General features: G+C 41.9%; 3 protein-coding genes across 10 annotated transcripts in view; 2 read left to right on the top strand and 1 right to left on the bottom strand.

The window, feature by feature from the left end:
* XPNPEP3 (X-prolyl aminopeptidase 3) overlaps window positions 1-23612 on the bottom strand; it is a 48370-nt gene extending 24758 nt beyond the window's left edge. For 2 of the 8 annotated variants that reach the window (XM_047786167.1, XM_047786175.1), the window contains exons 1-2: window positions 23463-23612; window positions 11275-11391 (exon numbers count right to left, since the gene is read on the bottom strand). In XM_047786167.1, the coding sequence (XP_047642123.1) occupies window positions 11275-11391; window positions 23463-23526 (181 nt within the window). In that variant the 5' untranslated portion in view covers window positions 23527-23612. The other 6 variants (XM_047786168.1, XM_047786169.1, XM_047786171.1 and 3 more) reach the window with 6 other exon arrangements.
* On the top strand, window positions 15836-16928 carry DNAJB7 (DnaJ heat shock protein family (Hsp40) member B7). Its single transcript, XM_047788391.1, is given in 5 exon segments — window positions 15836-15882; window positions 15948-16137; window positions 16140-16706; window positions 16709-16813; window positions 16815-16928. Coding segments are annotated over 5 exon segments (1023 nt in total).
* A 127-nt stretch (window positions 23613-23739) lies between the features above and the next one.
* Window positions 23740-26638, top strand: part of ST13 (ST13 Hsp70 interacting protein) — a 34673-nt gene continuing 31774 nt past the window's right edge. The window contains exon 1 of the mRNA XM_047786176.1: window positions 23740-24270. Within this exon, the coding sequence (XP_047642132.1) occupies window positions 24161-24270 (110 nt within the window). The 5' untranslated portion in view covers window positions 23740-24160. The remainder of the gene's footprint in view (window positions 24271-26638) is intronic.

Consider the following 26638-nt stretch of genomic DNA (forward strand, 5'->3'; position numbering starts at 1 on the left):
ATGTGGTCCTGCCTGAAAACTAGGGTCATGACCTCTTAAGATCTCTTCCAGCTCTTGGGTTCATACTTTTACTCATTCACATATTTGTTAAACATTATTATGTGGAAGGCATTGTTAGGCACGTAATACCAGTTGCGCTGAAGTTTCAATACATAAGGTGAGGAAAAGGATCACATTTTATGTGTATGACTTCCCCAAAAGAACGTAAGCTCCATGAAGAAATATAGGTTTTTGTCTGTTTGCTCAATGTTATATTCCCAGGGCCTAGAATAACAACCAGAATACAGTAAGCATTTGATAACTATCCGTCAAATGAGATATAATTTTTAACACAATAGAGTTTAAGGCCAAAAAGCTTTCCCCATTTTCAAGAGATAAAATAAATTTCTCCTTCTGAATTTCCAAGGCATAAGAATTATCTTTTCTTTTTTTTTTGTTTTTTTGTTGTTGTTGTTGTTGTTGTTGCTATTTCTTGGGCCACTCCCGCGGCATATGGAGGTTCCCAGGCTAGGGGTTGAATCGGAGCTGTAGCCACCGGCCTACGCCAGAGCCACAGCAACTCGGGATCCGAGCCGCGTCTGCGACCTACACCACAGCTCACGCCAAGGCCGGATCGTTAACCCACTGAGCAAGGGCAGGGACTGAACCCGCAGCCTCATGGTTCCTAGTCGGATTCGTTAACCACTGCGCCACGACGGGAACTCCTATCTTTTTTTTTTTTTTTTGTCTTTTTAGGGGCACACCTGCAGCATATGGAGGTTTCCAGGCTAGGGGTCGAATGAGAGCTGCACCTGCCAGCCTATACCACAGCCACAGCAACGCAGGATCCAAGCCATATCTGCAACCTACACCAGAGCTCATGGCAATGCCAGGTCCTTAACCCACTGGGTGAGGCCAGGGATTGAACCTGCGTCCTCATGGACACTAGTCAGATTCCTTTCCGCTGAGCCATGATGGGAACTCCAAAGAATTATCTTTCTAACAGGCTTTTCACTTTCCACCTTGTATTAACAGCTAGCTGGGTATACACAACCTCTTGGAGGGTCAGAGTCATCTTTGTATCCTTCAAAACTCTAGTAATATCATCTATCTTTTGGGTCTGTCATGAGAATCAAATTTGGTAAAGCATGTGGTTTGCAAGGATTTGAAGAGGACTTCTCTTGTGGTACCGTGGGTTAAGGATCCAGTGTTGTCACTGCAGTAGCTTGGGTCACTGCTGTGGCATGAATTCAATCTCTAGCCCTGAACTTCCACATGCCCCGCGCTGACCCCCCCACCAAAGGATCTGAAGACGCTCTAGGTAATCTTTTGAAAACTATGTATTTATTTTTCTTTTCTTTTCTTTTTTTTTTTTGGCTTTTTCTAGGGCCGCTCCTGCAGCATATGGAGATTCCCAGGCTAGGGGTCTAATCGAAGCCATAGCCACCGGCCTACGCCAGAGCCACAGCAACAGGGGATCCGAGCTGCACCTGCAACCTACACCACAGCTCACGGCAACGCCGGATCTTCAACCCACTGAGCAAGGCCAGGGATTGAACCTGCTGCAACCTCATGGTTCCTAGTCAGATCTGTTAACCACTGCACCACGATGGGAACTCCTCTTTTGAAAGCTATGTATTTATTTTGTTTACTAAACTGCATGCAGGCACATACAAACTTTTGACAATTTCAAGGGTCTCAGATACCTGTAAGCTCACCTCAAAATTCCATATTAATCTTTTTAATGAAATTTTATGTGTTAGTTCTTAATACTGGTACCTAGCAGAGTGCCTGGCTGCTAGCCCAGTGATGAATGGGTGAAAACTTCACTTCTGAGATGGAAATTAAGCCTGCTTTCACTTAAGGTTCTCAAACAAAAGAACTACTAAAACAATCACTCATAAAAGCTGTATCCTTAAGCTTACCCTTAATAGTAATAGTTAAAAAAAATCTAATGCTTACTGAATGCTTACTATGTGTCTGCACTATTCTAACTGTATATATGTACCAACTTGTCTAAACTTTGCAATGACTCTATGATGTGGGGGACTATTATTATTCCCTGGGGTAGCACATGCCAGTATAGGGAGACAGCCATGAAATACAGCTGTATAAAAAAAGTTAAATGACATTTCCATTCATGTTTAAAAAAAAAAAAGGAGAATTAAGATTTTAGAAAAGAATCACAATTTTCATAGTGGTAATCTTTGGTGAGTGAGATAAAATGAAACTTTCTACTTAACGTGATATTTTATATTATTTGAATTTTGTTTCAATGAGTGTGTGTGTATATATATATGTGTATATATATGTGTGTGTATATATATATATATATACATACACACTCTTAAAACCATGGGCAGTCCTCTGCACACTCATAACCTACAATGGCTCTTCAATGTCCATCAGATCAAATTCAGACTCTTAAACCTAGACTCTAATGGCTTTAACCAGGGGACTCCCATTTATCTGGCTAACCTTTTTTTTTTTTTTTCTGGTAACAACTTTATTGAGATATAAGTTAACCACTAACAGTGTACAATTCAGTGGTTTTCGTATATTCACAGAATTGTGCAATGATTATCCCTATCAATTTTAGAATATTTCATCACTCCCAGAAGAAATCCAACGCCAATGGGTACTCACTCCCTGTTTCCTCTGAATCTGCCCCTGCCCTTGACAACCACTCATCTATTTTCTATCTCTATGGATTTGTATATTGTAGAGATTTCATATGAACGAAATCCCACAATAGGTGATCTTTGGTGACTTGGTCAACTTTTTTCTTATCACTCCCCCCATTACTCTCAAATGAATTCCTTCTGTCTTACACAAATTCAACCTGCTCTTTCCCTATTACCTTGCTTACAAGGTGTCCCTACTATCTTCCCCGTCTCCTGACGGGGAAGTTCCCAGGCCAGGGATAGAATCAGCGCCACAACAGTGACCCAAGCCATTGCAGTGACAATGCCAGATCCTTAACCCACTAAGCCCCATGGAATTTCACAAGGTATCCCCTTTGTAAAATTTCTTCTTCCTTCTTAACAATTCCACTCCCAAGATTTGGGGCTCAATACATGTCTGTGTGTAGACCCTTCTCATTCAAAAGGCTTTTCCTGATTAGCCCGGGCCATGCTGATGTGTTCCTTTGAATTATTTTTTTAAATCAAATATTTCATTTCCATATACACAGCTTATAGTTGTGTATAAATGTAATCACACCATACTCTTTTAATAGTTAAACATGTTCTGTCTTTGTCTCCACTGAGTCCTCACTCCCCTTTCCTTCTTCTTTCCACATCAGAACTCCCTCTGTATTTGTAATCTAGTAAGTGTTCTTTCCTATTTTTCTCAATACTCACACCTTTACATACACATATACCTGCACTTAGGGTTTTTAAAATTACTAGCGTTTTACGGAAATGGAACTGTCTAGTTGTTTTACCTATGCATAGTTTATCTCTCCAGAAAATTCTGTAGTTTGTATCCTATTAATAATTTTTTATTAACCTTCAATGGAAAAATTTACATTTTTATTGACGAACTTGGTAATAAAAGAGATAAATAAGAGAGGGCTACATAGGCCTGTCTGAATCAGGAAAAGCAAGAGAGTTGGTCCTAGAAGAGCTCATGTCACATTTCTTTCTCTCAGGATTGAGTTGGCTAAGAGTCCCCTAGGGCTCCAGGGCAGAATAGTGAACTTTGTCCCAGAGCTCAAGAACAGCGTAATTATTTATCTCCCCAATAATTAGTCATGTTAACTCTGCCACTGTCGGAGTTCCCGTCGTGGCGCAGTGGTTAACGAATCTGACTAGGAACCATGAGGTTGCGGGTTCGGTCCCTGCCCTTGCTCAGTGGGTTAACGATCCGGCATTGCCGTGAGCTGTGGTGTAGGTCGCAGACGCTGCTTGGATCCCGCGTTGCTGTGGCTCTGGCGTGGGCCAGCGGCCACAGCTCTGATTAGACCCCTAGCCTGGGAATCTCCATATGCCGCGGAAGCAGCCCAAAGAAATAGTGAAAAGACCAAAAAAAAAAAAAAAGTCTGCTACTGTCATTCAATATTGGAAAACTCCCCCTATTCACCCAAGCAGTAAATACTCCTCTATAAAAGCAGAAGCTGGGAGTTCCTTGGTAGCCCAGTGGTTAAGGATCCTGTGTGGTCACTACTGCCGCACGGATTTGATCCCTGGCATGTTGTGGGCGCAGCCAAAAAAAAAAAAAATCTAAAAGCAGAGGCTGGTTATAATTGGTGGATTATTCAACTTTTCCTTTTTGCCTTTTTACTTTGTCCCTTTCCTGTGCTTTGCTTTTGATTACTTCACAGCTAAAGTCCATGTAATAAAACTAAATTTAAAAAATCAGGACTTCCCATCGTGGCGCCGTGGAAATGAATCTGATTTCCTAGTCAGATGAAGTTGCGGGTATGATACCTGGCCTCACTCAGTGGGTTTAAGGACCTGCTGTTGCCATGAGCTGTGATGTGGACGCCGCTCAGCTCCTGCTGCTCTGCTCCTGCGCGATGGTGGCTGTGGTCGGCAGCTGTAGCTCTGATTAGACCCCCAGTCTGTGAACCTCCACATACTGCAGGTGCGGCCCTAAAAAGCAAAAAAAAAACCAAAAAAACAAAAACAAAAAAACACCAAATCATTCTGTACGTTAAAAAAATTTTTTCTGAAATAAGAACAAAATTCATGGTATTTAATGATCTTGATCTATGTGTTCTCTCTTTTTCATTACAGAGTATACATATATGTATATTAGGAAGTAACTTCAGAAAAAAGATAAAATTATTTGAAAATCAAAGCAGAATTGCAAAACTGTCTTTTACACCCCTCAAAGCAGTCCCTCTTTGCTGAATCTAATTTCATACAAATGATTATATGAGAAATATTAAAAACACTGGCTACATTCCCCCAAGCTTATTACTAAATATAAACACTATAGAGTGACCACTAACTAAAAGCTTTCACACTTCTGAAATTTTAGGAGTTCCCGTCATGGGTCAGTGGAAATGAATCTGATAGTATCCATGAGGACTCAGGTCTGATCCCTAGCCTCACTCAGTGCGTTAAGGATCCAGCACTGCCATGAGCTGTGGTGTAGGTCACAGATGTGGCTTGGATCTGCATTGCTGTGGCTGTGGTGCAGGCCAGCGGCTATAGCTACGATTCAACCCCTGGCCTGGGAACTTCCATATGCCGCAGGTGTGAACCTTAAAAAAAAAAAACAAAAAAAACCCCCAAAAACCTTCTGAAATTTTAAACAAAGAACTCTTGATCAAGACAGAAAAATTACCCAAGGAAAAACACACCTCTTCTTATCATTTGAAGGAGGAAAAAAAAAAGCATGGTAAAGCAATGAACTTTAGCCCCAAAGGTAAACCTCGAAGTTGTTAAGGCCTTTGATCATAGAACTAACTATTATAGTTAATCTAGCCTGAATTTTTTCAGATAAAACTGTATTTGAAGACATTCTGGTAATTTTGTCAAATCATAAAGTATTAAGAAGCAAAGTCGGTATTTTATCATGTGGAATTAATTAAGGAAAGACGGGCTACTCTAACAAGCTTATTTAACCAATCAAATGCCTAGATGTCACAACCTGGACTTTGTAAATAGCAAAGTCTCACACTCAATTCCGAGATTCTGCAGCCAAGAAGAAAAGCTCTTCTAGGACACTTAGAATTAGGTCTCTCAAGAGAATAAGAAAAATGTTCTTCATTTTTAATCAGCCAAGCAGAAAACCCAGAGAAGAAAGTTTTACAAAGACTGACAATGGATGGAAAGATGCAAGTCTTTGCTACAATCCAGGTATGTACTTTAATTATTTCCTGAAACTAAGCTAGGATTTTAACGTAGTCTGACTTTGAAGTGGTGTCTTCGAATTCTGCTTATTAGGTAGTTTTTATTGAATATAAGGAAGTAAGTGCTGCATAAAGATCTACTGCTATGTAGTTGGAAAATGGGGGTAAAGAAAAAGCTAATAAACATATAGCTAATAAACATTTCCTTATAAAGTAAAATAGAGACACTATGAAAAAGTGAAATGACCAAATAAATCATTTAAAAATAACTCTAAATGGAATTTATTTGCATATACTGAGTAAAACAAGCCAGAGAGAAAAGGTTCAATACTGTATGATTCCACTTATACAAAACTCAAGAACAGGCCAAACAATCAGGTAGACAGAAACCAGAGCAGTGGTTACAGATGGAGGTGGCGACTGCCTAGTGGGGATGAGGGAACATTCTGGGGTGATGGAAATGTTCTATACCTTGAAAGTGGGATGGGTTATGTTGGTGTACCTTTATCAAAAATCAACGAATTGCATATTTACGGTGCATGCAATTTGGAGTTCCTGCTGGGGCCCAGTGGGATCAGTGGTGTTCTCTGGAGCGCTGGGACGCAGGTTTGATCCTAGCCCAGCACAGTGGGATAGGGATTCTGTGTTGCTGCAATTGCAGTTAGGTTGTAGCTTTGGCTCAGATCTGATCCTTGGCCCAGGAACTCCATATAATGTGTGGCGGCCAAAAAAAGAAAAAAAAAAAAGAAATATCTGAGCAATTCACTGTATATAAATTTTACCACATTAAAAAAAAAAAAAAAAGGACAGCTAAGCCTCAAATTCATAGGTCCTGCATCTGGGGATTCAACCAACCTCAGATCAAAAATATTTGGGGAGGAGTTCCCATTGTGACTCAATGGATTAAGAACCCGACGAGTATGCATGAGGACGCTGGTTAGATCCCTGGCCTTGATCAGTGGGTTAAGGATCTGGCATTGCTGTGGCTATGGTGTAGGCCAGCAGCTGCAGCTCCAATTGGACCCCTAGCCTGGGAACTTCCATATGCCATGGGTAGGGCCCTAAAAAGACCCCCCCCCCAAAAAAAAAAATTGGGGGGGAAACTCCAGAAAGTCACAAAAAGCAAAACTTGAATTTGCTGTGCATGAACAACTATTTACATAACATCCACATTGTATTAGGGATTATAAGTAATCTAGACGTGGTTTATAGCATACAGGAGGATGTGCGTGGATTACATGCAAATACTAAGCCATCTTAGGTAAGGAACATGAGCATGGCAGATTTAGGTATCTGAGAGGGTCCTGGAAACAGTGCCCTGTGGATTTCAAGGGACAACTATACACCACTCTCTCTAACGCTGACACAACTTTTACACCAAGACTTCTCTGAGTTGAATTTCTTCTTACCGAAAATATTAAAACAAAGAGACTTTAAATAAATTTCCAGATGGTAATCTCAGGCACGAGTGTTAGGTGCTGTTCTCTGGCTAAGGGCAGACCCAGTGTCGGACCTCTGGGAGTTGGAATCCTGGCTTAACAACTTATTGGGTGTCTCGGAGAGAGCTACCAAACTGCTCTGTGCCTCAATTTTGACATTTCCTCAAATATAAAAGAGAGATAATAATGACAGCACCCACCTCATAAAGTTGTCAGGAAGATTTAATAAGTTAATGAAGTACTTAGAACAGCGAGCACTATATAAATATCACTTATAATTATTACCAAAATAAAGAATTTACACTTGAAGAGGTTGTCATCTGCATAATACAAAACTAGGTAGGATCTTGAAAGAGTAAAATTTGCAGGGCAACCAGAAGTATCTCTATCAAAGCAATTTATTTTAGGGTCGTATCTGGGGCATATGAAAGTTCTTGGGCTAGGGGTCAAATTGGAACTGCAGCTGCCAGGCTGCAACACAGCCACGGCAACGCCAGATCTGAGCTGCATCTGAGAACCACCTTGCAGCTTGAGACAATGCCAGATGGTTAACCCACTGATCGAGGCCAGGGATCGAACCTGCATCCTCAGGGATATTAATGAGGTTCTTAACCCACTGAGCCACAATGAGAACTCCTCAAAGTAATTATGTAAAAACCCCACATGTCTCTAGCTTTCTCACACTAAGACAAGGGTGAGTTTCAAGTGATTCAGGAGCTTTTTAATATTCGATTCTTTTTTTTTTTTTTGTCTTTTTGCCATTTCTAGGGCCACTCCTGCAGCATATGGAGCTTCCCAGGCTAGGGGTCTAATTGGACCTGTAGCCGCCAGCCTACACCAGGGCCACAGCAGCCATAGCAAGGCGGGATCGAGACGAGTCTGCAACCTACAACCTGCAACGCCGGATCCTTAATGCACTGAGCAAGGCCAGGGATCGAACCCGCAACTTCATGGTTCCTAGTTGGATTCGTTAACCGCTGAGCCACAATGAGAACTCCTAATACTCAATTCTTGAGAAAATTTCCAATTCTTTTCCAGAATGAATTCTTGCTAATCTCTACCTCAGAGAATTTCTTTCTTCTTTTTTTTTTGGCCACACTCACAGCACGTGGAAGTTCCCAGGTGAGGGATGGTATGTGCGCCACAGTAAAGCACCCAAGCTGAGTGAGTGCCCATCGGGTCAGTGGTGTGCATCAGGAACACTGAGTGAGCGCTTCCAGACTCATGGTCTAAGCCCTTCCCTTGAGATTCTGATTCTCCAAGTCTGTGACACCCTGGTATGTATGTGCATTTTGAAAAAGCTGAGAGTTCCCCTGTGGCTCAGCAGGTTAAGGATCTGGCATTGTCACTGCTGTGGCTCTGGTTACAGCTATGGCGCCAGTTTGATCCCTGGCCTGGGGAATTGCCACATGCCATGGACATGGCGAGAAAAAAAAGAAAGAAACAGAAATAGCTCACCCAATGGCCTAGGCAGACTCGAACCACTTCATTTCTTGGATTATTCCCTTCTCTTCTACGCTACTCTACTCTATACTCTACCATTTTCGCCTGTACCCATGGCATGCTGAAGTTTCCAGCCAGGAATCAAACCCAAGCAAACAGCAATGACAACACCAGATCTTCAACCCACTGCACCACCAGGGAACTTCCATGGACATATATTTAAATCTTTTAAACAGTATAAAAATCTCACCCCACCAAAATAAATCTTGATCTTCTAGATATTAAAGTCAGCCATGTTTAAAAAAACTTAAAAATAAAAAATACAACCCTTGCTTAAGGCAGAACCACAACTAAGTTATCACTGAAAGATGGATACCTGATTTTGAAACTCTTTTTCCACATTCCCTTTTTTTTGGCCACTCCCAAGGCATTTGGTAAGATAAGTGATGAATACTTTGGATACTGTATACCTGATGATTTCTTTAACACTGATAATTCTCTTTTAAAATTCCATCTACTTCTACTCCTTTCTCACTTATGCCAATGGCCAAAACCAAACTGTCCAGGAGAATAAAAATTAGGACAGGCATTCTTTTCCTCTCATAGTTAATATGAACATGTATATAGGTCTGAACATGCATGTGCGTATATTTATTTACATTCTCTTTTACATAATTAACATGCACATAAAACAAACAATAGTCTAGATACAGAGCCATCATCTTGACAATATGATTACTAGTTTCCAAGCCTGGAAAATGCAGCTCACCATGTAAAAATATCTCACCACGAGAAATCAATAATTTTCAAAGCTGGTAAAACTTAATGTCAAATTGAAGCTACAGGTAGATGATTGGGTAGCAAAATACTTAAATGAATACCAACTGTATCGCTAGTAAGCTTACCTTACAGCTTTGAAAAACTCTGATTTCTTGTGTGTTTCAGTGGTGAGCTGCATTTCCTTAGTCTCAGCCAACTTCTCAGCAGGAATTCCAGTCTGATGAAGAATCAGCAAAAGGAAGCCCTCACTGAGAGACACACTGGTATCATTCACTGAGTGGAGACAGTGAAACAGCAACATATTTCTAAAGGCAATTTGATGATTAATACATATGCTTATAGAGCAAGTACAGATTTAAACTTCCATGGCAGAAGCAACAATTAATCTCCCTGGAAAACCTGACTCCTTTTCCTACAAAGCATTTGGTTTTACTCTCCCTACCTCTTTGGGATGAAATTCATCCACCAGAGTTCATCCCTTAACTGTCTCTTTAAAAAAAATAAGAAAACCAGGAGTTCCCATCATGGCACAGTGGAAACAAATCCGACTAGGAACCATGAGGTTGCAGGTTTGATCCCTGGCCTTGCTCAGTGGGTTAAGGTTCTAAAACAAAAACCAAAACACTAAAGTATGAATTTGAACAACAGTGTGCTCATATCTTCTAGCAGCAACACTGGAATCTTAACAGTAGAAAAAAAAAATTCATAGGGTAAACTTTTATCAACCTTTTACAAAATCTTTATTATTGCTATTCCCACTCAAAGCTGTGAAAATCACATCCGGAAACCTTGTGTAATCTATATAGAAATAGACGTTTCCAGGCCAAGGATGAAATCTGAGCCAGAACTTCGACCTACACCACAGCTTCAGCAATACTGGATCCGTAACTCCCTGTGCTGGGCCCGGATTGAACCCGCACCTCCACAGAGACAAGCCAGATCATTAACCCACTGTGCCACGGTGGGAACACCGTATTAATATTTTGAAGTGAGCATTTAACTTTCAAGAAAAATACTTCCTAAAATGTCTTTAACATGGTAGTTCACAAGGAATCAACAGTTAGAACACAGTTCTAGAAAGAGTGTTTTAGAAAGTGACAGAACTTGTCTTTAAAAATTTTTGAAATATATACTTACGAAATACATACTTTTCACTGATAGTTTTTTTTTTTTTTTTAATTTTACGGCCACATCCACGACATATGGAAGTTCCTGGGCCAGGGAATGAATCTGAGCCATATGCCAGATCCTTAACCCAGGGATTGAATCCTTGCATCTTCAAGGACCTTAGCTGCGGCAGGTGGATTCTTAACCCACTGCACCACAGCAGGAACTCTGGATATTTCTGAATTGTAAGGCTAATTCTTTTTTATTTTGCTTTTTAGGGCCACAGCTGCGGCATACAGAAGTTCCCAGGCTAGGGGTCCAATCAGAGCTGCAGCTGCTGGCCTACACCACAGCCACAACAATGCCGGATCCAAGGTCAGGGATTGAACCCACATCCTCATGGATACTCGTCTGGTTCTTAACCTACTGAGCCACAACAGGAACTCCAGGGTAATTCTATTTATTGCTCTAGATGTACTGTTATACAGTACTGTTAGCCACAAATAGTCATTTAAATTTAATTACAATAATATTTTGAAAAATTAGTTCCTCAGTTGCACTAGCAACATTATAAGTGTATAGTAGCCACTTGTGTATAGTGGCTACTACATTGGACAGCACAGATCCAGAACACTTCCACTGCTGCAAAAATTCTATTGGCTAGCACAGTTCTAGATGAAGCACCTCAAGAGAGAGATGGTCATTATAGCTAAAAGGCCTTACCTGGTCTGAGGAGGTGTGGGTGTGTAAAGGGGCTGGGCTGGCCTAAGTATCGGTTTGGAATCCTCCTCTCTGGGATGGGCTGCAGGGAGTACCTTCGCTGTGAACAGGACATGCATCCTGAAGGAGAAACAGAGGATGAAATGGAACGATCTGTCTATAAAATCTCCACAGCACATGTATATTTATTTATCTCCAACAGTAGGATGCTTTAGGAAAATTCAAAATAGAATCTCCCTCAATATTTGTATGGCTCTATCCTGTGTCAGCCAGAGCCTGTATTGGAGCCTAGGAATACAGAAATAGGATCACCTTCATCTTTAGTGACTTTAGTCTGCTACAATATAATAGAGATATGAGAGGTATGTTTACATACAATATGACTAAGGTATGAATAAGAACCTATGGGAACAGAAGGAAGGCAACAAACGAAAGGGAGGGGTTGGGAAGTATTTCACTGAGGTAGTGTTAGGCTCTGTCCTAAAATTCATAAAAAGAGAATTAACATTTTTATTGAGACTATGTGAAGTTTGAGGAAATGTACATACTGTATCATTTCATCTATGAATGAAATAATGTATGAGAAACACTTAATCATAGTTAGCCCACAAGAACACTATCATTAGCATTCATTCAATAACATTTAGTAAGCCTGTGATTGGAACCCATGATGGGAAAGACACAAGCATAAGATAAGACTATTTGCCCTGGAGTTCTCATCATGGCGCAGTGGTTAACGAATCCAATTAGGAACCATGAGGTTGCGGGTTCGATCCCTGGCCTTGCTCAGTGGGTTAAGGATCCGGCATTGCCCTGAGCTGTGGTGTAGGTTGCAGACACAGCTCAGATCCCGCGTTGCTGGGGCTCTGGCGTAGGCCGGTGGCTACAGCTCTGATTAGACCCCTAGCCTGGGAAGCTCCATATGCTGTGGGAGGCAGCCCTAGAAAAGGCAAAAAGACAAAAAGACCAAAAAAAAAAAAAAGACTATTTGCTCTGGTCTTCAAAGACTATAGTCTAGTGGAGGTGAGACAGAGCATTATAAAACTGCATGGTTAATGCAGCAGTGGATTCACAGATGAGGTCTTGGAGAGCACAAGGACAGGTACAATGCTATGGGGCAGGTGCAATGACAAAGACAGGCACACAGAGCTCTGGGGAGCAGAGAAGCACACAAAAGGTGTTTGGGGCTGCAGAAGTAGGTCATGCCTATTCTGAGTAGGAATTAGTCAAGTGAACATGACAAGGGGAGGGGAAGGTATCGTGAGATTATGAAAGGGGAAGGCACTGCATTTCTGTGTGCATGCTGGCGTGTATGGAGGGAAGGGGGACATCAAGAGTTTCAGGTAGATGTTGCTGCTAGAGGGAGAGGAAATGATCAGCAAGGTAAGGACCACTGAAGGCTTTGTATGCCAAACTAAGGCATCGATTTTTTTTTTGGCCCCTCAAAGCAAGTAATTTTTTTTTTTTTGGGGGGGTCTTTTTGCCTGTTCTAGGGCCGCTTCCTGTGGCATATGGAGGTTCCCAGGCTAGAGGTCTAATCAGAGCTGTAGCCGCCGGCCTACGCCACAACCACAGCAATGCGGGATCTGAGCCACTTTTGCAACCTACACCACAGCTCAGGGCAACACTGGATCCTTAACCCACTGAGCAAAGCCAAGGATCGAACCCGCAACCTCATGGTTCCTAATCGGATTTGTTAACCACTGCACCATGATGGGAACTCCTATCATCACTTTAAAAAGAAAAAAACAACAAATAAGGAATCTGACTCAGAGAAGTAATTTATGCAATGTTACATAGTACCAAGGAAGTTGAGATTCAAATCCAGTTCCTTTAAACTTCCAAAATCTTTGCTCTTATCCCTCCTCCTGCCACTCAGTAGTCCTTTCTGTTGAATCCCAACAACACAATTAGTACCACACAATCTCACTGTGAACATACAATCACTACAAAAGCAGAACATGCTTAAATCTGAATCAAGTTAAAGGTTTTTGTAAGGATTATAAAATATGAGTGACAGTGAACATATTTGGAGCCTTAAGAAGTCTTTTTTGTTTTGGCCACGTCTGGGGCACATGTTAAGTGCAGGCCAAGGAACCCAAGCTGTTCCAGTGACAATGCTATATCCTTAACCAGCTGCGCCACAGGGAACTCTGAGAGTTAAAAAGTCTTAAATGTTAACTCTGATTTAAAGTTACAGAGGATTATTGAGAAAAATGATAGCTTCTTGAATTGATTAAAAAGATAAAATGGTACAGGTTTCCAGGCAGTATGAAAATAATTAAGAACAGTGGAAGTTGAGAAAAAGGACAAAATATTAAACAAGTATTTCCTAGAATTTATCTTTAGAAAATGTACAAAATACATACTAAGGAATATGCCCAGTCTATACACCTGAAAGTGTAACAAATGAGGCAAGCAATTCACAGAAACACAGAAGAACTTGCTAAGTGACACCAAAGGGATGCAATCAACAAAGTCCAGACTTTGGGAGACACCACAGGACAAACAACTGTTTCTTCCACATAAATTCCAAGGCAGGTAGGGGTGGTACGAGATGGAAAGAGGAATCTATAGGTTAAGAAAACCTTAAAAAACATTATCAACCAAACTGTAGTATGTGGACTTTATAAGGATCCTGATTCATGCATCAAATCGTAAAACAAATACACTGTTTATTTCATTGATGAGATCATTGAAAATTTGGATAGTGACTGCATATTTAATGGTATTACAGAAGCAATATTTATCTTTTTAAGGTGTGGTCATGGTGTTGTGGTTATGTTAAAAAGGAAGAAACTCACGTTTTAGAGATATAAATTGAAATATTTACAGATGAAGTGGTATGATCTTGGATATGTCTCACAATAACATGGGGGTGGGGTGGACTTGGGAGAAGATAAATAGGGATATAAATGAAACAAGACTGGTCATGAATTGATCATTGCTGAGGCTGGGTGATGGGTACTTCAGAGTTCATTACACCACTTGTGTATAAGCTTGAAATTTTCCATAATAAAAAGTTAAAGAAAAAATGAATTGATCACAGAGAAAAATAAAGGAAATAAGTATGCACTCTGGAAGGCAATCTAAGACAAAGAGTTACAGGCAGCATGGTATAGTAGAAAAAAAAATGCTAGTTCTAGTTTAGTTCTACTATGTGATCTTGCTACATAATTCCTCTGCACTTATTTCACCTGTGAAATAAAGCTGTTATATTAGGTAGTGGCTTTCAAAATTTAAAAAATAAGACCCATGGTAAGAAATATATTTTACACAGAAACCTAGCATATACACATACATGTATATATAACATATACACAAATTTCACTAAAATTCACTAAATTCTTTCTATGACTATTATTTTTGCTGCCCTAGTCTATTTAAAAAAAGTTTGTCCCAGTGCACTAAAGAGTTTATTACTGCAATGTCTTGAATGGTGGCCCCAAAAGATACGTCCACATCCTAATCTCCGAAACCTATGACATTTCTTTGGAAAAGGGGGTTTTGCAGGTAATTAAGTTACTTGAGATGAAGAGATCATCCTGCACTGCCTGGCTCAGTCCTAAACCCAATGATGGGTCCTTATAAGAGAAACGTAGAGGGACGTCTGAGGCAGGAGAGGTGGCAGCAATGTCACCACGGGGGCAGAATTAGGAGTGGTGTGGCCATGAGCCACAGAAAACCTATAGCCACCAGGAGCAGGGAGGCGTAAACAACAGATTCTCTCCTAGAGACTTTGGAAGGAGTGTAGTTCTGCTGACACATGAATTTGGACTTCTGGCCTCCAGAATTGTGAGTCAATACACTTCTGTTTTGGGGGGTTTTATTTTGGTTTGGTTTTGGTCTTTTTAGGGCCACACCCGTGGCACATGAAGTTCCCAGGCTAGGGGTTGAACTGGAGCTGTAGCTGCTCTGGCCTACACCACAACCATGGCCAGGTGGGATCCAAGCTGCATCTGTGACCTATACCACAGCTCACAGCAATGCTGGATCTTTAACCCACTGAGTGAGGCCAGGGATCAAACCTTTGTCATGGATACTAGTCAGGTTTGTTATTGCTTAGCCATGATGTGAACTCCACACTTCTGTTGTTTTAGGCCACCGTGTTCATGGTAATTTGCTTCGGTCGTCTCAGGAAACTAAAACAATGACCTACCAAGGCTGAAATAAAAATGTCAACTGCTTGAATATTTTCTCTCATAGTCCACAAATTCTTCACTCTTCTAAAACAAAACATGGAAGAACTGAGAAATTATTAAGCCTCAATAACCTTGAGGTCATATTATGCAAGGGGTATGCTGTGGCCGTCAACAGGTCCCAATGGCTTATGAGGCTTTGTCTGAGACGTCCAGGAAAATATAGGGGAAACAGTCCTGAGGACTCAAGACGGTCCAGCATGACTCTGGACTAGCTCCATTTGGAAGGTCAGGTCCACACCCCAACCCCAGAGTGACACCATAATGCAGCCCTGACAAAAGCCTACAGCTCAGCTTGCCACATAATCAGTATCCTAATGTCTCCCAGCAGTGGCCCAGGGTAACACACTGTCTTCAATGTCAAAATGTGCCTATTTGCAGTCACTGCCTCTACCACCACTACCAGCAGAGTGTGAGCTGAGAGGAAACCACAGTTCTCAATACCAGGGCACCCTTTCCAACCACTTGTTACAACAGAGTGGATTACTATGAAGTTCTAGGAGTGCAGAGACATGCTTCACCTGAGGACATTAAAAAGGCTTATCGAAAAGTGGCACTAAAACGGCACCCTAATAAAAATCCAGAAAATAAAGAAGCCGAGAGAAAATTCAAAGAAGTAGCAGAGACATATGAGGTATTATCAAATGATGAAAAACGGGACATTTATGGAAAAAACATGGCAAGGAAGGATTAAAGGCTGGAGGCGAAAGACATTTTGATGAGTCCTCTGAGTATGGCTTCATATTCCATAAGCCAGATGTTTTTAAAGAAATTTTTGGTGAAAGGGATCCATTTTCATTTCATTTCTTTGAAGACTCACTTGAAGACCTTTTAAACCATCCAAGAAGCTCCTATGGAAGCAGAAACAGAGGTGCAAGATCCTTTTCCTCTACACCCAGGGAGTGTCCAGTTTTTGAGAGATTTTCTTCATATGATACAGGATATACACCACATGGTTCACTGGGCCGTGAGGGCTTTAGCTCCTTCTCATCCCTGGCATTTGCTAACAGTGGGATGAGCAAGTACGTATCTGTTACAACTGCAGGTAAAACTGTTAATGGCAGAAAGACCAACACAAAGAGAAATACTGAGAATGATCAAGAAAGGGAAGAGGGTGAATTAAAGTCCTTTCTTTTAAACGGTGTGGCAGATGAAGAGGGCTTTGCAGAAGAAGGCAGCTGGAGAAGACAGTCGTTCAACAGTTACTCACCAAAGCCCTACAGCCCCAAACATGTATCTCTCAATACACTTTTATGGACAACGATGAGCAAGGTATACCTTGGGTCACCAGCAACTGGAATCCTTCTATTTTCTCAGCAGGACTCAAAGAAGGTGGCAAAAGGAAAAAAAAAGAAGCATAAAGAAGCACAGAAGAAGTCAACCAAAGGAATCGTTAAATTGACTCTTCAGACATATTACGGTCATGTAACATTTGAACAACTCTTTGTGTTTGGTTAACGTTCTGCAGGTAATAGTTAACACTACACGAACACTGTTTTTAACATGTTTAGTAGGATCGTACACATCCGACGAGTGGCTGTTTGGATTAGGTATGATAGGAAAAGATGAGGCTGTCATAACAGTGGTGTTATGAATTTAGAAAACAAAGCTTACTTTACCTTTTTTTTTTTTTTTTTTGCTTTTTAGGGCCACACTCACAGCATATGGAGGTTGCTAGGCTAGGGGCCTAATGGGAGCTACAGCTGCTGGTCTACACCACAGCCACAGCAACGCAGGATCTGAGTGTGTCTTTGACCTACACCACAGCTCACAGCAACACCAGATCTCTGACCCACTGAGCGAGGTCAGGGATCAAACCCACAACCTCATCGTTCCTAGTTGGATTTGTTTCTGCTGCAGGATGGAAACTCCTACTTTTTTTTTGTTTGTTTGTTTGTTTTGTTTTTTGTTTTTTTGCTTTTTGCTATTTCTTGGGCCACTCCCACGGCATATGGAGGTTCCCAGGCTAGGGGTCGAATCAGAGCTGTAGCCACCGGCCTACACCAGAGCCACAGCAACGCGGGATCCGAGCCGCATCTGCAACCTACACCACAGCTCACGGCAACGCCGGATCGTTAACCCACTGAGCAAGGGCAGGGACCGAACCCGCAACCTCATGGTTCCTAGTCGGATTCGTTAACCACTGCGCCACGACGGGAACTCCATACTTTTTAAGATAAACGTTTATACGTCATAAAGTTTTTCCTTAGTACAATTTATGATCTATTTCATTCCCTTGATCTAACTAAAACTACAGTACAAACATCTGAAATACAGCATTAGCAGCTAAAAAGGTATTAAGATACACAGGTTCAGGCTACATAATTATTCATGAAATAACTCTTTTCCCAAGATAGCAGAGCACTTCGCACATAACTTAAAGACACTCTAAGTTAAAAATTATACCTAGACTTATATTTGCACACGCACATTCATGGCAGCACTTAGGATATTTGCCAAGAGGTGGAGCCAATGCAAATGTCAACTGACAGATGAATGGATAAATAAAACATTTATAAATATAGGCATATGCATATAGTGGAATATCATTCAGCCTTAAAAAGGAAAGAAATCAGGGCTTCCCATTGTGGCTCAGTGATAATGAACTCGACAGGTATCCATGGGGATGCAGGTTTGATCCCTAGCCTTGCTCAGTGGGTTAAGGATCCGGCACTGCCGTGAGCTGTGGCATAGGTAGAGGATGTGACTTGGATCCTGCATTGCTGTGGCTGTGGTGCAGGCTGGCAGCTACAGCTCCAATTCGACTCCTCGTCTGGTAACTTCCATATGCTGTGGGTGTGGCCCTTTTAAAAGGACCAAAAAAAAAGGGGGGGAATCTGTAGCACATTACAACATTATGCAAAGTGAAATAAGCCAGTCATAGAAAGACAAATAATTTATGATTCTACTTACATAAGATATCTAAAGTCAGATTAATAGAAACAGAAAGTGGAGCTGTGGTTACTAGAGGCTGGGGCAAGGGGGAGAAAGACTTGTTAATGGCTACAGTTTTCAATTTGCAAGATGAAAAATTTCTGGAGATCTTTTCCACAACTATTTGAAAATGATTAACCCGAGGACTTTCCTGGTGGCCTAGCGGTTAAGGACTCCACATCGTCACTGCTGTGGCATGGATTTGATCCCTGGCATGGGAACTTCTGCATGCTGCAGGAGAGGCCAAAAAAGAAAAAAAAAAATTAATGTGATAAATTTGATGTTACATATATTTTACAATTTTTTTTTTTTTAAGACAGAATTACTCTGGATTTCTCAGAGTATCATGTATGGTGGGTCATCAGTGAATTACACCAGATAGGAAACTTTGTTTTCTTTTCGAGTTTGTACACAGAATATACAAACACATCCGCATACCATCTTCGGCCATCATAATTTAGGGTTATGATGGAAAAAAACAGGTAAGTTACAAATTCATCAGATGTTGATCAAGTAGTATGATTCAATGTTTGTATACACTGGTTTCTTTTAAATGAACTTAGTTTAATTTCAACACAATTACTTCTTAGCTTCCTATAATTATTTCATTTTCAAAATATATTGCTTTTCAGTCTTTTTTTTTTTTTCTTCCATTCATTCAACAGCATTTTCTGAGTAACTACTGTTTGGGAGGTAGTGTCTTAGGTACCTGGGATATCATAATGAACAAACAGCAAAAACCTTAGCCATCAAAGCTTAAACTGGAGAGACAACAAACAGATACTATGCAAAATGACGTTAGTCATAGGTGCTGAGGAAAAAAAGTAAGTAGGGGATGGGGATAAAGTTTTGGAGTGTGAGAGCTGAAATTTTAGCTAAGGTAGACAGTGAAGAGTGGTGGTTATATGTGAGTAAGGATCTAAAGGAAATGGAGGAATCAGCCATGTGGCTATCTGGTCAAATCGAATTTCAAGCAGCAGGACTAGCAAGCGAAATGTCCTTCAAGTCAGGCTGTGTGAGGTGTGTTTGAGGAACACAGAGATCAGCGTGGCCGATGATGAGAGCAGGCAGATGAAGAAAGGTAACAGACGATCAGATCATGCAGGGTCTGCTAGATCACAGTAGGGACGATGTTATAATACGTGGGAGAGGAAGCCATGGAGGCTTTGAACAGAAGAGTGGCATAATGCAACATATTTAAAACAGGTCTACTCTGGCTGCAGTCATTAAAAACAGACTCTAAGTAAGCAGAGGGAGATGCAGGGGAATCAGGCTACTGCCATAATCCAGGCAAGAGACTGCAGTAGCTTGGCCAGGGTGGTGGTAGAGGGATCAAATCCTGGATATCGTCCAAAGGCAGGGCCGGACAGAATTTGCTGACAGACTGGATGCTGGGTATGACAGGAGTCAGGGTTATTGGGCCTTAGCAGCTGAAAGAATGGAAGTGCCATTAATCTGAGATAGGACCACGGGTGTTAAATTTTGGATGTATTACATTTGAGACAAGTGAATTTATTAAGCAACAAAAAAGAATTTCCTGCATCCTGCATACTTCTATCTCTGAATTCTTCCCCTTTTTAGCAAAAGATCTTTTGATAATATTTCTATCTTAGAAGTGTAATTACTGTAAATTTTAATGTGGGAGCGAATAACTAGCAGCATGAAAACCCAATCACAGGTCAGTGGTATACAGCAATGCAACAAATTTGGAAACCAGAAAAAATTCTAAGAGCTACTATTTTTAAATGACTGCTATAGTAAAGTGTGAGCTTTATTGTTTTGTCTGATTTTTAGTTGGTGGGTGGGTGGGAAGAAAAGGTCGTTTATTCTATAGGAGAAACTGGGGACAATTAGCACTTAGTGCTTATTTGCAGAAAATAAAATCATGAAAGCTTAGAGTATTTTAGATGCTACTTATATAAAATGTGCTATTTAGCAGGCTTTATTGGTTCTCACAGACGTGGGACTAATAAGACTAAGAAAAAATGCAATTTTTCAACAACAAAAGCAAAAATCAGTGTCTGAAAATTTGAGAACACAATGACATGCCCTCCGATCCACTTTTATTTTTATTTTTTTGTCTTTTTAGGGCCGCACCTGCGGCATATAGAGGTTCAATCCCTGGCCTTGCTCAGTGGGTTATGGATTTGACGTTGCTGTGAGCTGTGATGTAGGTCGCAGACGTGGCTTGGATCTGGCATTGCTGTGGCTGTGGTGTAGGCTGGCAGCTACAGCTCTGATTCGACCCCTAAGCCTAGAAACCTCCATATGCCAGGGGTGCAGCCCTTTTTAGACCAAAAAAACCCAAAAAAATTAAAAAAAAAAAGACATACTTCAAAAAAGCTTCTTCGTGCTTGTTAATGATGTAAAAGCTTTGTACCAGTCTTTCTATTACAGACTTCTGTGACTTTAAATGTTATCTCCGCCAGGATGGCTCCATTACTCCAGTTGGCTTGGTGAAAGCTTTCTTTCAAGTCTCACATCAAATATCTCCTAATCTTTTAAAGTCATGCCCATATTTCTCTGCCTCCAGAAAATAACACCTTTTCCTTCTCCCCATAAGAATATTATAATTACTTGCTTTTTCGTCTATCTCCCATGATGATAGAAACTTTATGTGCTCAGTGCTCGTGTGTGATGCTCAATTAAAGGCTGGGTTTTTTTGTTTTTGTTTTTTTTTGGCTCTTTAGGGCTGCACCTGTGGCACATGGAAGTTTCCAGTCCAGGGGTCGAACTGGAGCTGTAGCTGCTGGCCTACACCACAACTGCAGCCACACCAGATCTGAGCCGTGTCTGCGACCTACACCAACAGTTCACAGCAATGCAGAATCCTTAACCCACTGAGCAAGGCCAGGGATTAAACACGAGTCCGGTTGCTACTGCTGCACCACCACGAACTCTCTCAATTAATGTTTGTTACATGAACAAACTGCAAACAGGCTTTTAAACTCATTTTCTACTTACTCTTTAATATTTTCAATATTCCCCTTCCTTACTCACACTTACATTTATCTTAAATGACCTAGTCTTTTAAAATATAAATTACTGGAGTTCCCGTCGTGGCGCAGTGGTTAACGAATCCGACTAGGAACCATGAGGTTGCGGGTTCGGTCCCTGCCCTTGCTCAGTGGGTGAAGGATCCGGCGTTGCCGTGAGCTGTGGTGTAGGTTGCAGACGCGGCTCAGATCCCACATTGCTGTGGCTCTGGTGTAGGTCAGCAGCTACAGCTCCGATTAGACCCCTAGCCTGGGAACCTCCATATGCCGAGGGAGCGGCCCAAAAAAATAGCAAAAAGACAAAAAAATATATATATATATATATATTTATAAATTACTGATGCATCATTCCGCATTCTGCCCTTTCTCAGATGACTAGATGGTATTAATATCTATAGATTACAACAAATGAAATCACACTCAAATTAGCTAGTCAAAACATTTTCACTTTGAGAATGCACTGAATTTCCCAGAAGAGAAAGTTCCCTATGGTGCTCAATATGCGGAAGGGCCTTTCTAACAAGAACAAGCAAGAGCACCACAGACATTCAAAGTTCTATTTATGACCACCAAAAGCCAGCGGAATTTTCTAAAACTTAATAAAATCCCAGAATAGCATATTTACAACCCATTACTGCCTTGCTTGAGCCCCCATGTCACTTGAGTCAAGACACTATTATCATCCTTTGCTATATTCTTATTTATCCGTTGCTTTTCTAACATCTACCTGGACTGAGAGCAACTCTAGTGAAGTGGAGATTCATCCACAATGACGACTAAAAAGTTGTTAACTGAAGATACATTCTTTCTGGCTTAATAAAAAGTTCCAAAAGATGGAGTAGCTCAGCAGAAACGAATCTGACTAGCATTCATGGGGATGAAGGTTCAATCCCTGGCCTTGCTCAGTGGATTAGGGACCCAGCATTGCTGTGAGCTGTGGTGTAGGTCGCAGACGCAGATCAGATCCCGAGTTGCCGTGGCTGTGGCATAGGCCGGCAGCTGCAGCTCCGATTAGACCCCTAGCTTAGGAACCTCCATATGCCATGGGTGTGGCTCCAAAAAGACCCTCCCCCCCAAAAAAAAGTTCCAAAAGGGCTCTACTAAGCCAGAGTAAGACCAAGTAGAGGTATAACAGCAAAAGGTCTAGATGGCAATCATACAACTAACATTCCTGACTTCTTACTTGTTACTGTGTTAGTTTCAGTTCCCCATCGGTAAAATGGTATTTGCTCTAACTTATTGGAATTGCGACGATCCAAGAGGATCATTCATCATTCATTCATTCAAAAAGCCTATCTATGTATATTAACATTAAGAGGTGGTTAAAGTTATTTATACTGCTGAAGCAAAACGAAGCATTATGAATACTTTGGTGTGTATAATACAGTACCTTGTCCTAAACCTTGATTAATCACGTTTTACACAAAGCCTCAACAAATGCAAAAGTCACAAGTAAAGGCAAAGAACTTCAATTGTTCGTGACAGAGTACACCCTAAAAAAATGGCCCCCATATTCCCGGACTACTCCATCTGGCCTTAACAAGCAAGGCTTCCAGACATAAAAAGCCTCACGAGTATCTCTGAGAGGGAACTACTCAAAAGAATTTGTATTAGCAAACATTCGTTTCTTGTCCATTCTGGAGCTGTTAAATCTTTGAAAACACGAAAATACAATCTTACGTTCACTTAATAGAAACGAGAGTCACTCGATGTGAGACACTTTGTCACCTGAGCAAGTGTGATACCTGCTACAACTTCCAAGAGTCCGAGTTACTGTGAAGACAGCCCCTGCGGGAAGACAGGGCACGCTTTTCTCTCTGCAATCATTTCAACCTCCCCGAATACCTCAACGGTAGAGCGAACACAAGGCCCACCCTTTTCCAGAAGCAGCAGGTAGAGAAGAAATCCCAGGAGCGCACAGAGGGTCTGGGAGTGGAGGCCCCAGCAGGAGAAGGGTCCGCCGAACCAGGAATCTCCCGAGATCGACGTGGTTCCCTCTGGTGCGCCTCAGGCTTCTCAGCGAGCAAGCCTTGGAGGGGACACTGTGGGAGGTGAGTCTAACCTGAGAGGCTGCGGGCGCTTGCTACGGCGGGAACAAGCTTAGTTGCTGAGAGCAACCAAGGCATGACTGCCACGCACACGGACCTGGGAGAAAAGGAAAAAAAAAACAGCCGTTGAAGCTGCGCCCCGCAGGGCTGCGTCGCCAGGAAACCTCGGCCAAGCGCCCCTCCCCTTCCGGCCGGCGCCGCTCTCCGGGCTTTCCTCCCGCGGCGGCGCCCAATGTTGACGTCACGTGCGGAGCTGTGACCACTGCTCCGGCCGGAGAGCCCTTTGGGCGTCATGACGTCGTGTTACATTTAGTGGCCACACTCACAGAATGTCCTGTTCTAAATGGCTCCCTGCAGGGGCCGAGAGCTCCTGCCCTCCTTGAAAGCACGGCTGGGGGCTTAACCATGCAGAGCTCTGGTTCTGAGTTAAGGCTGTAAGAATGCATGCGTGCAAAGGCAGGCACCGCACGAACAGCCACACTTCTAGAATGTTCTAGCTAGTGCGCAGGGCAGAGGTAAAGGGAGCAGGAATGAACGGGCGAAGGACCCGGGGTCACGAGACCGTTGGGTGGGCGGAGCCAGCGGCCGGGGAGGTTCTAGTCTGTTCTGCCTCGCGGCAGCCGCCCCCTTTACGCCACGCTGAGCCAGCGCCCGGGCCTGGAATCGGGCCACAGCCACCGCCGAGCCCGCCGCCTCCCGCCGCGCCCGGACCATGGACCCCCGCAAAGTGAGCGAACTTCGAGCCTTCGTGAAAATGTGTAAGCAGGACCCGAGCGTTCTGCACACCGAGGAAATGCGCTTCCTGAGGGAGTGGGTGGAGAGGTGAGACCCGGGCCTGAGGACCGTTGGGGGTGGGAAGAGGGACGGCCGGAGGGGGAGCTAGGCGGGAGCTGGCGCGGGGCGGCGGAGCTCGGTGGCGAGGCCAGTGGCGTCGCCTTCGCTTTGTGGCTCGCTCCGTGGCCAGGAAAGCTCGGCGACCTCGAGGGTCCAGTGGAGGATCGGGGAGCTTAGGTAGTTGAGAGGCAGGGAAGGAAGAGGCCCAGCTGGGTTCCTTGCCCCCTGAGGCCGCCGGGGGTGTGTCTTGGGCGAGATGCAGGCGATTGCGGGGACTGGGACACTGAAGACGGGAGGGGGAGGGGCGAGAGCTGCGAGACTCGGCTTTCGCGTGGAGTTGTTTTTCTTGAAATCTTTGGTGTCCTGCTTAGGTCGCAGTGACACAAAACAACTCCCTTACGCACTGTGTCTTTAAAAGTGTTGTAATAACGACAAGTTATTAAGTTACAATAAAAATGATACCTAGGTTTGATTACATTTACAACGTCTGTAAGGGCGTAGAATCATTTTGGGAATCGCTTTTTATATCTTATTAGTGGCAGTACCATCACTTCAGGCACTTTAAGAAAAATGATTTTTCGAGGACCCGCGTGTTAACACGATCTGTTCTTGTTATCTTTAACTCCAGAGTACGTCGCTACGTGCATGGAATTAACTGAACAGGCGTTGTGCCAAATGCTAGCGAGGAAACAGTATAAGTACAATCTATTTAGGGATACAGATGAATAAATACAAAAATTCGTTTTGATATGTAGCGTGTAATAGAGATGAGTATTCTGCGTTTTGTGGAGGAATTTAAGGGAGAAAGGGAAATCTTTCCCGAAGTGATTTTTAAAATTCACTACTACGTGAGGGATTTTAAAAGAGGTGACATACTAGTTGCACCGCGCAGTGATAAATAGCGACATTGCAAAACAGTGTGAGCCCTAAAAGGTACTACCCTAAACCATCTGTTTATTTTACTAATTTTTTGCGCGGGACATTGAACCCATGTTTAGCAAATATTTGAAAGAATGGGTCTTCCAGTAAGCTTGTTCTAAGGAAGAAACTTAAGTTCAGATCAATCAGCGTTTGGTGGGATAATAATGTTTTTTCTATAAGAAGTTTCTCAGTCCTTCTCCCTTCCCTACTGGTTTTCTAGCTACTCTAAATAAGATATTTGCTCATGTTATTTATGTAAAATTCTGAGACTACTTAAGGATTAGTTACTGTAGTGATTTAATTGCTAACAGTTAGAATACCTTTTTGCCAATTTCTGCTTTTTAACAGAAAAAAAACCTGTAAGGTGCTGTTAGATTTTCAGGACTAGGAATTGAGGTTTAGATTTTTAGTTGTTCTCTCTTTTGTAAAACTTGATGATCCAGGAGCTTCGCTTAAGACATTTGTATGCTTTTGTTCTTTTATTATTTACTCATTAGAGGAAGTAGCTTACAGTTAATAAATTGTTTCTAAAATTCCAGGTAAAACAACTTATACTACAGGAAGAAATAGCTGGCACCAGGGCTGAACGTTGTACTGAAGTGGGTACAATGTCTTGTTCCACTTAACATAGAAGTAGAGAGGGTACTGACAAAAATGTTAAAACACAGCTAAGAATAGTGTTGTAATTTGTGCTGGAGTGGCTGTGTAGAGAATTCCAATGTAAAGTCTGGAAAATATTGTCAAGCCTTGCTTCAAAACAATTGCCGTATTTCTTACTTTAACGTTTCCCATAGGTGATTCTGGTTCTTCTTTTTGGTTCCACTCATTTTTTTTCTTTTGGTATCCTAAATTGTTAGAGTATGGGATGAAGGATCTTGGCATGTGTATGCACCTTACCCTCAGCTTGAAATTGAGATGTTACAAGTTGAGATATTACATACAAGTTGTTATTTTTCTGTTTTAATCTAAACTTAAATTTTTATAGTCTCTGAGATGTATCAGTTCCTCTCTTTTCTGCTTTCTTACCGGTTTTCTTAAAGTAGTCCAAGGTTATAGGATATTGGACTGAATGTGGAGACTCTAGGTCCAGGAATATTCTGTAAGCCTAGTGCTACTTTTAGGGCTCTTCAAGTAGAAACCGTCTCTGGTTTTTCTCTGCTCCTTACTGAATTAGTCATGAATACCCATGCTTAGACATGGAAGAACAGTCCTTTTGCTTATTTGCCATAACTTCTACTATTGTTTGGAGCCTAAATTTTATTTGCTGTTAAGAATTTGTTAGTTTAACAAATTGAACAGAGAGATAAGAAGAAAAAAAATTTGGCCCAATAGGCAGTGGGGATCAGGGAGGCTACATTTTTCAAGAAATTTGTTTTGAAATATTTTTGTTTAGAGGTAGAAGCATTTTCTGAGCTCTTTTCTCCTGTTTGACAAT

The sequence above is a fragment of the Phacochoerus africanus genome, chromosome 7 (assembly GCF_016906955.1).
Source record: "Phacochoerus africanus isolate WHEZ1 chromosome 7, ROS_Pafr_v1, whole genome shotgun sequence".
NCBI classification, from domain to species: domain Eukaryota; kingdom Metazoa; phylum Chordata; class Mammalia; order Artiodactyla; family Suidae; genus Phacochoerus; species Phacochoerus africanus.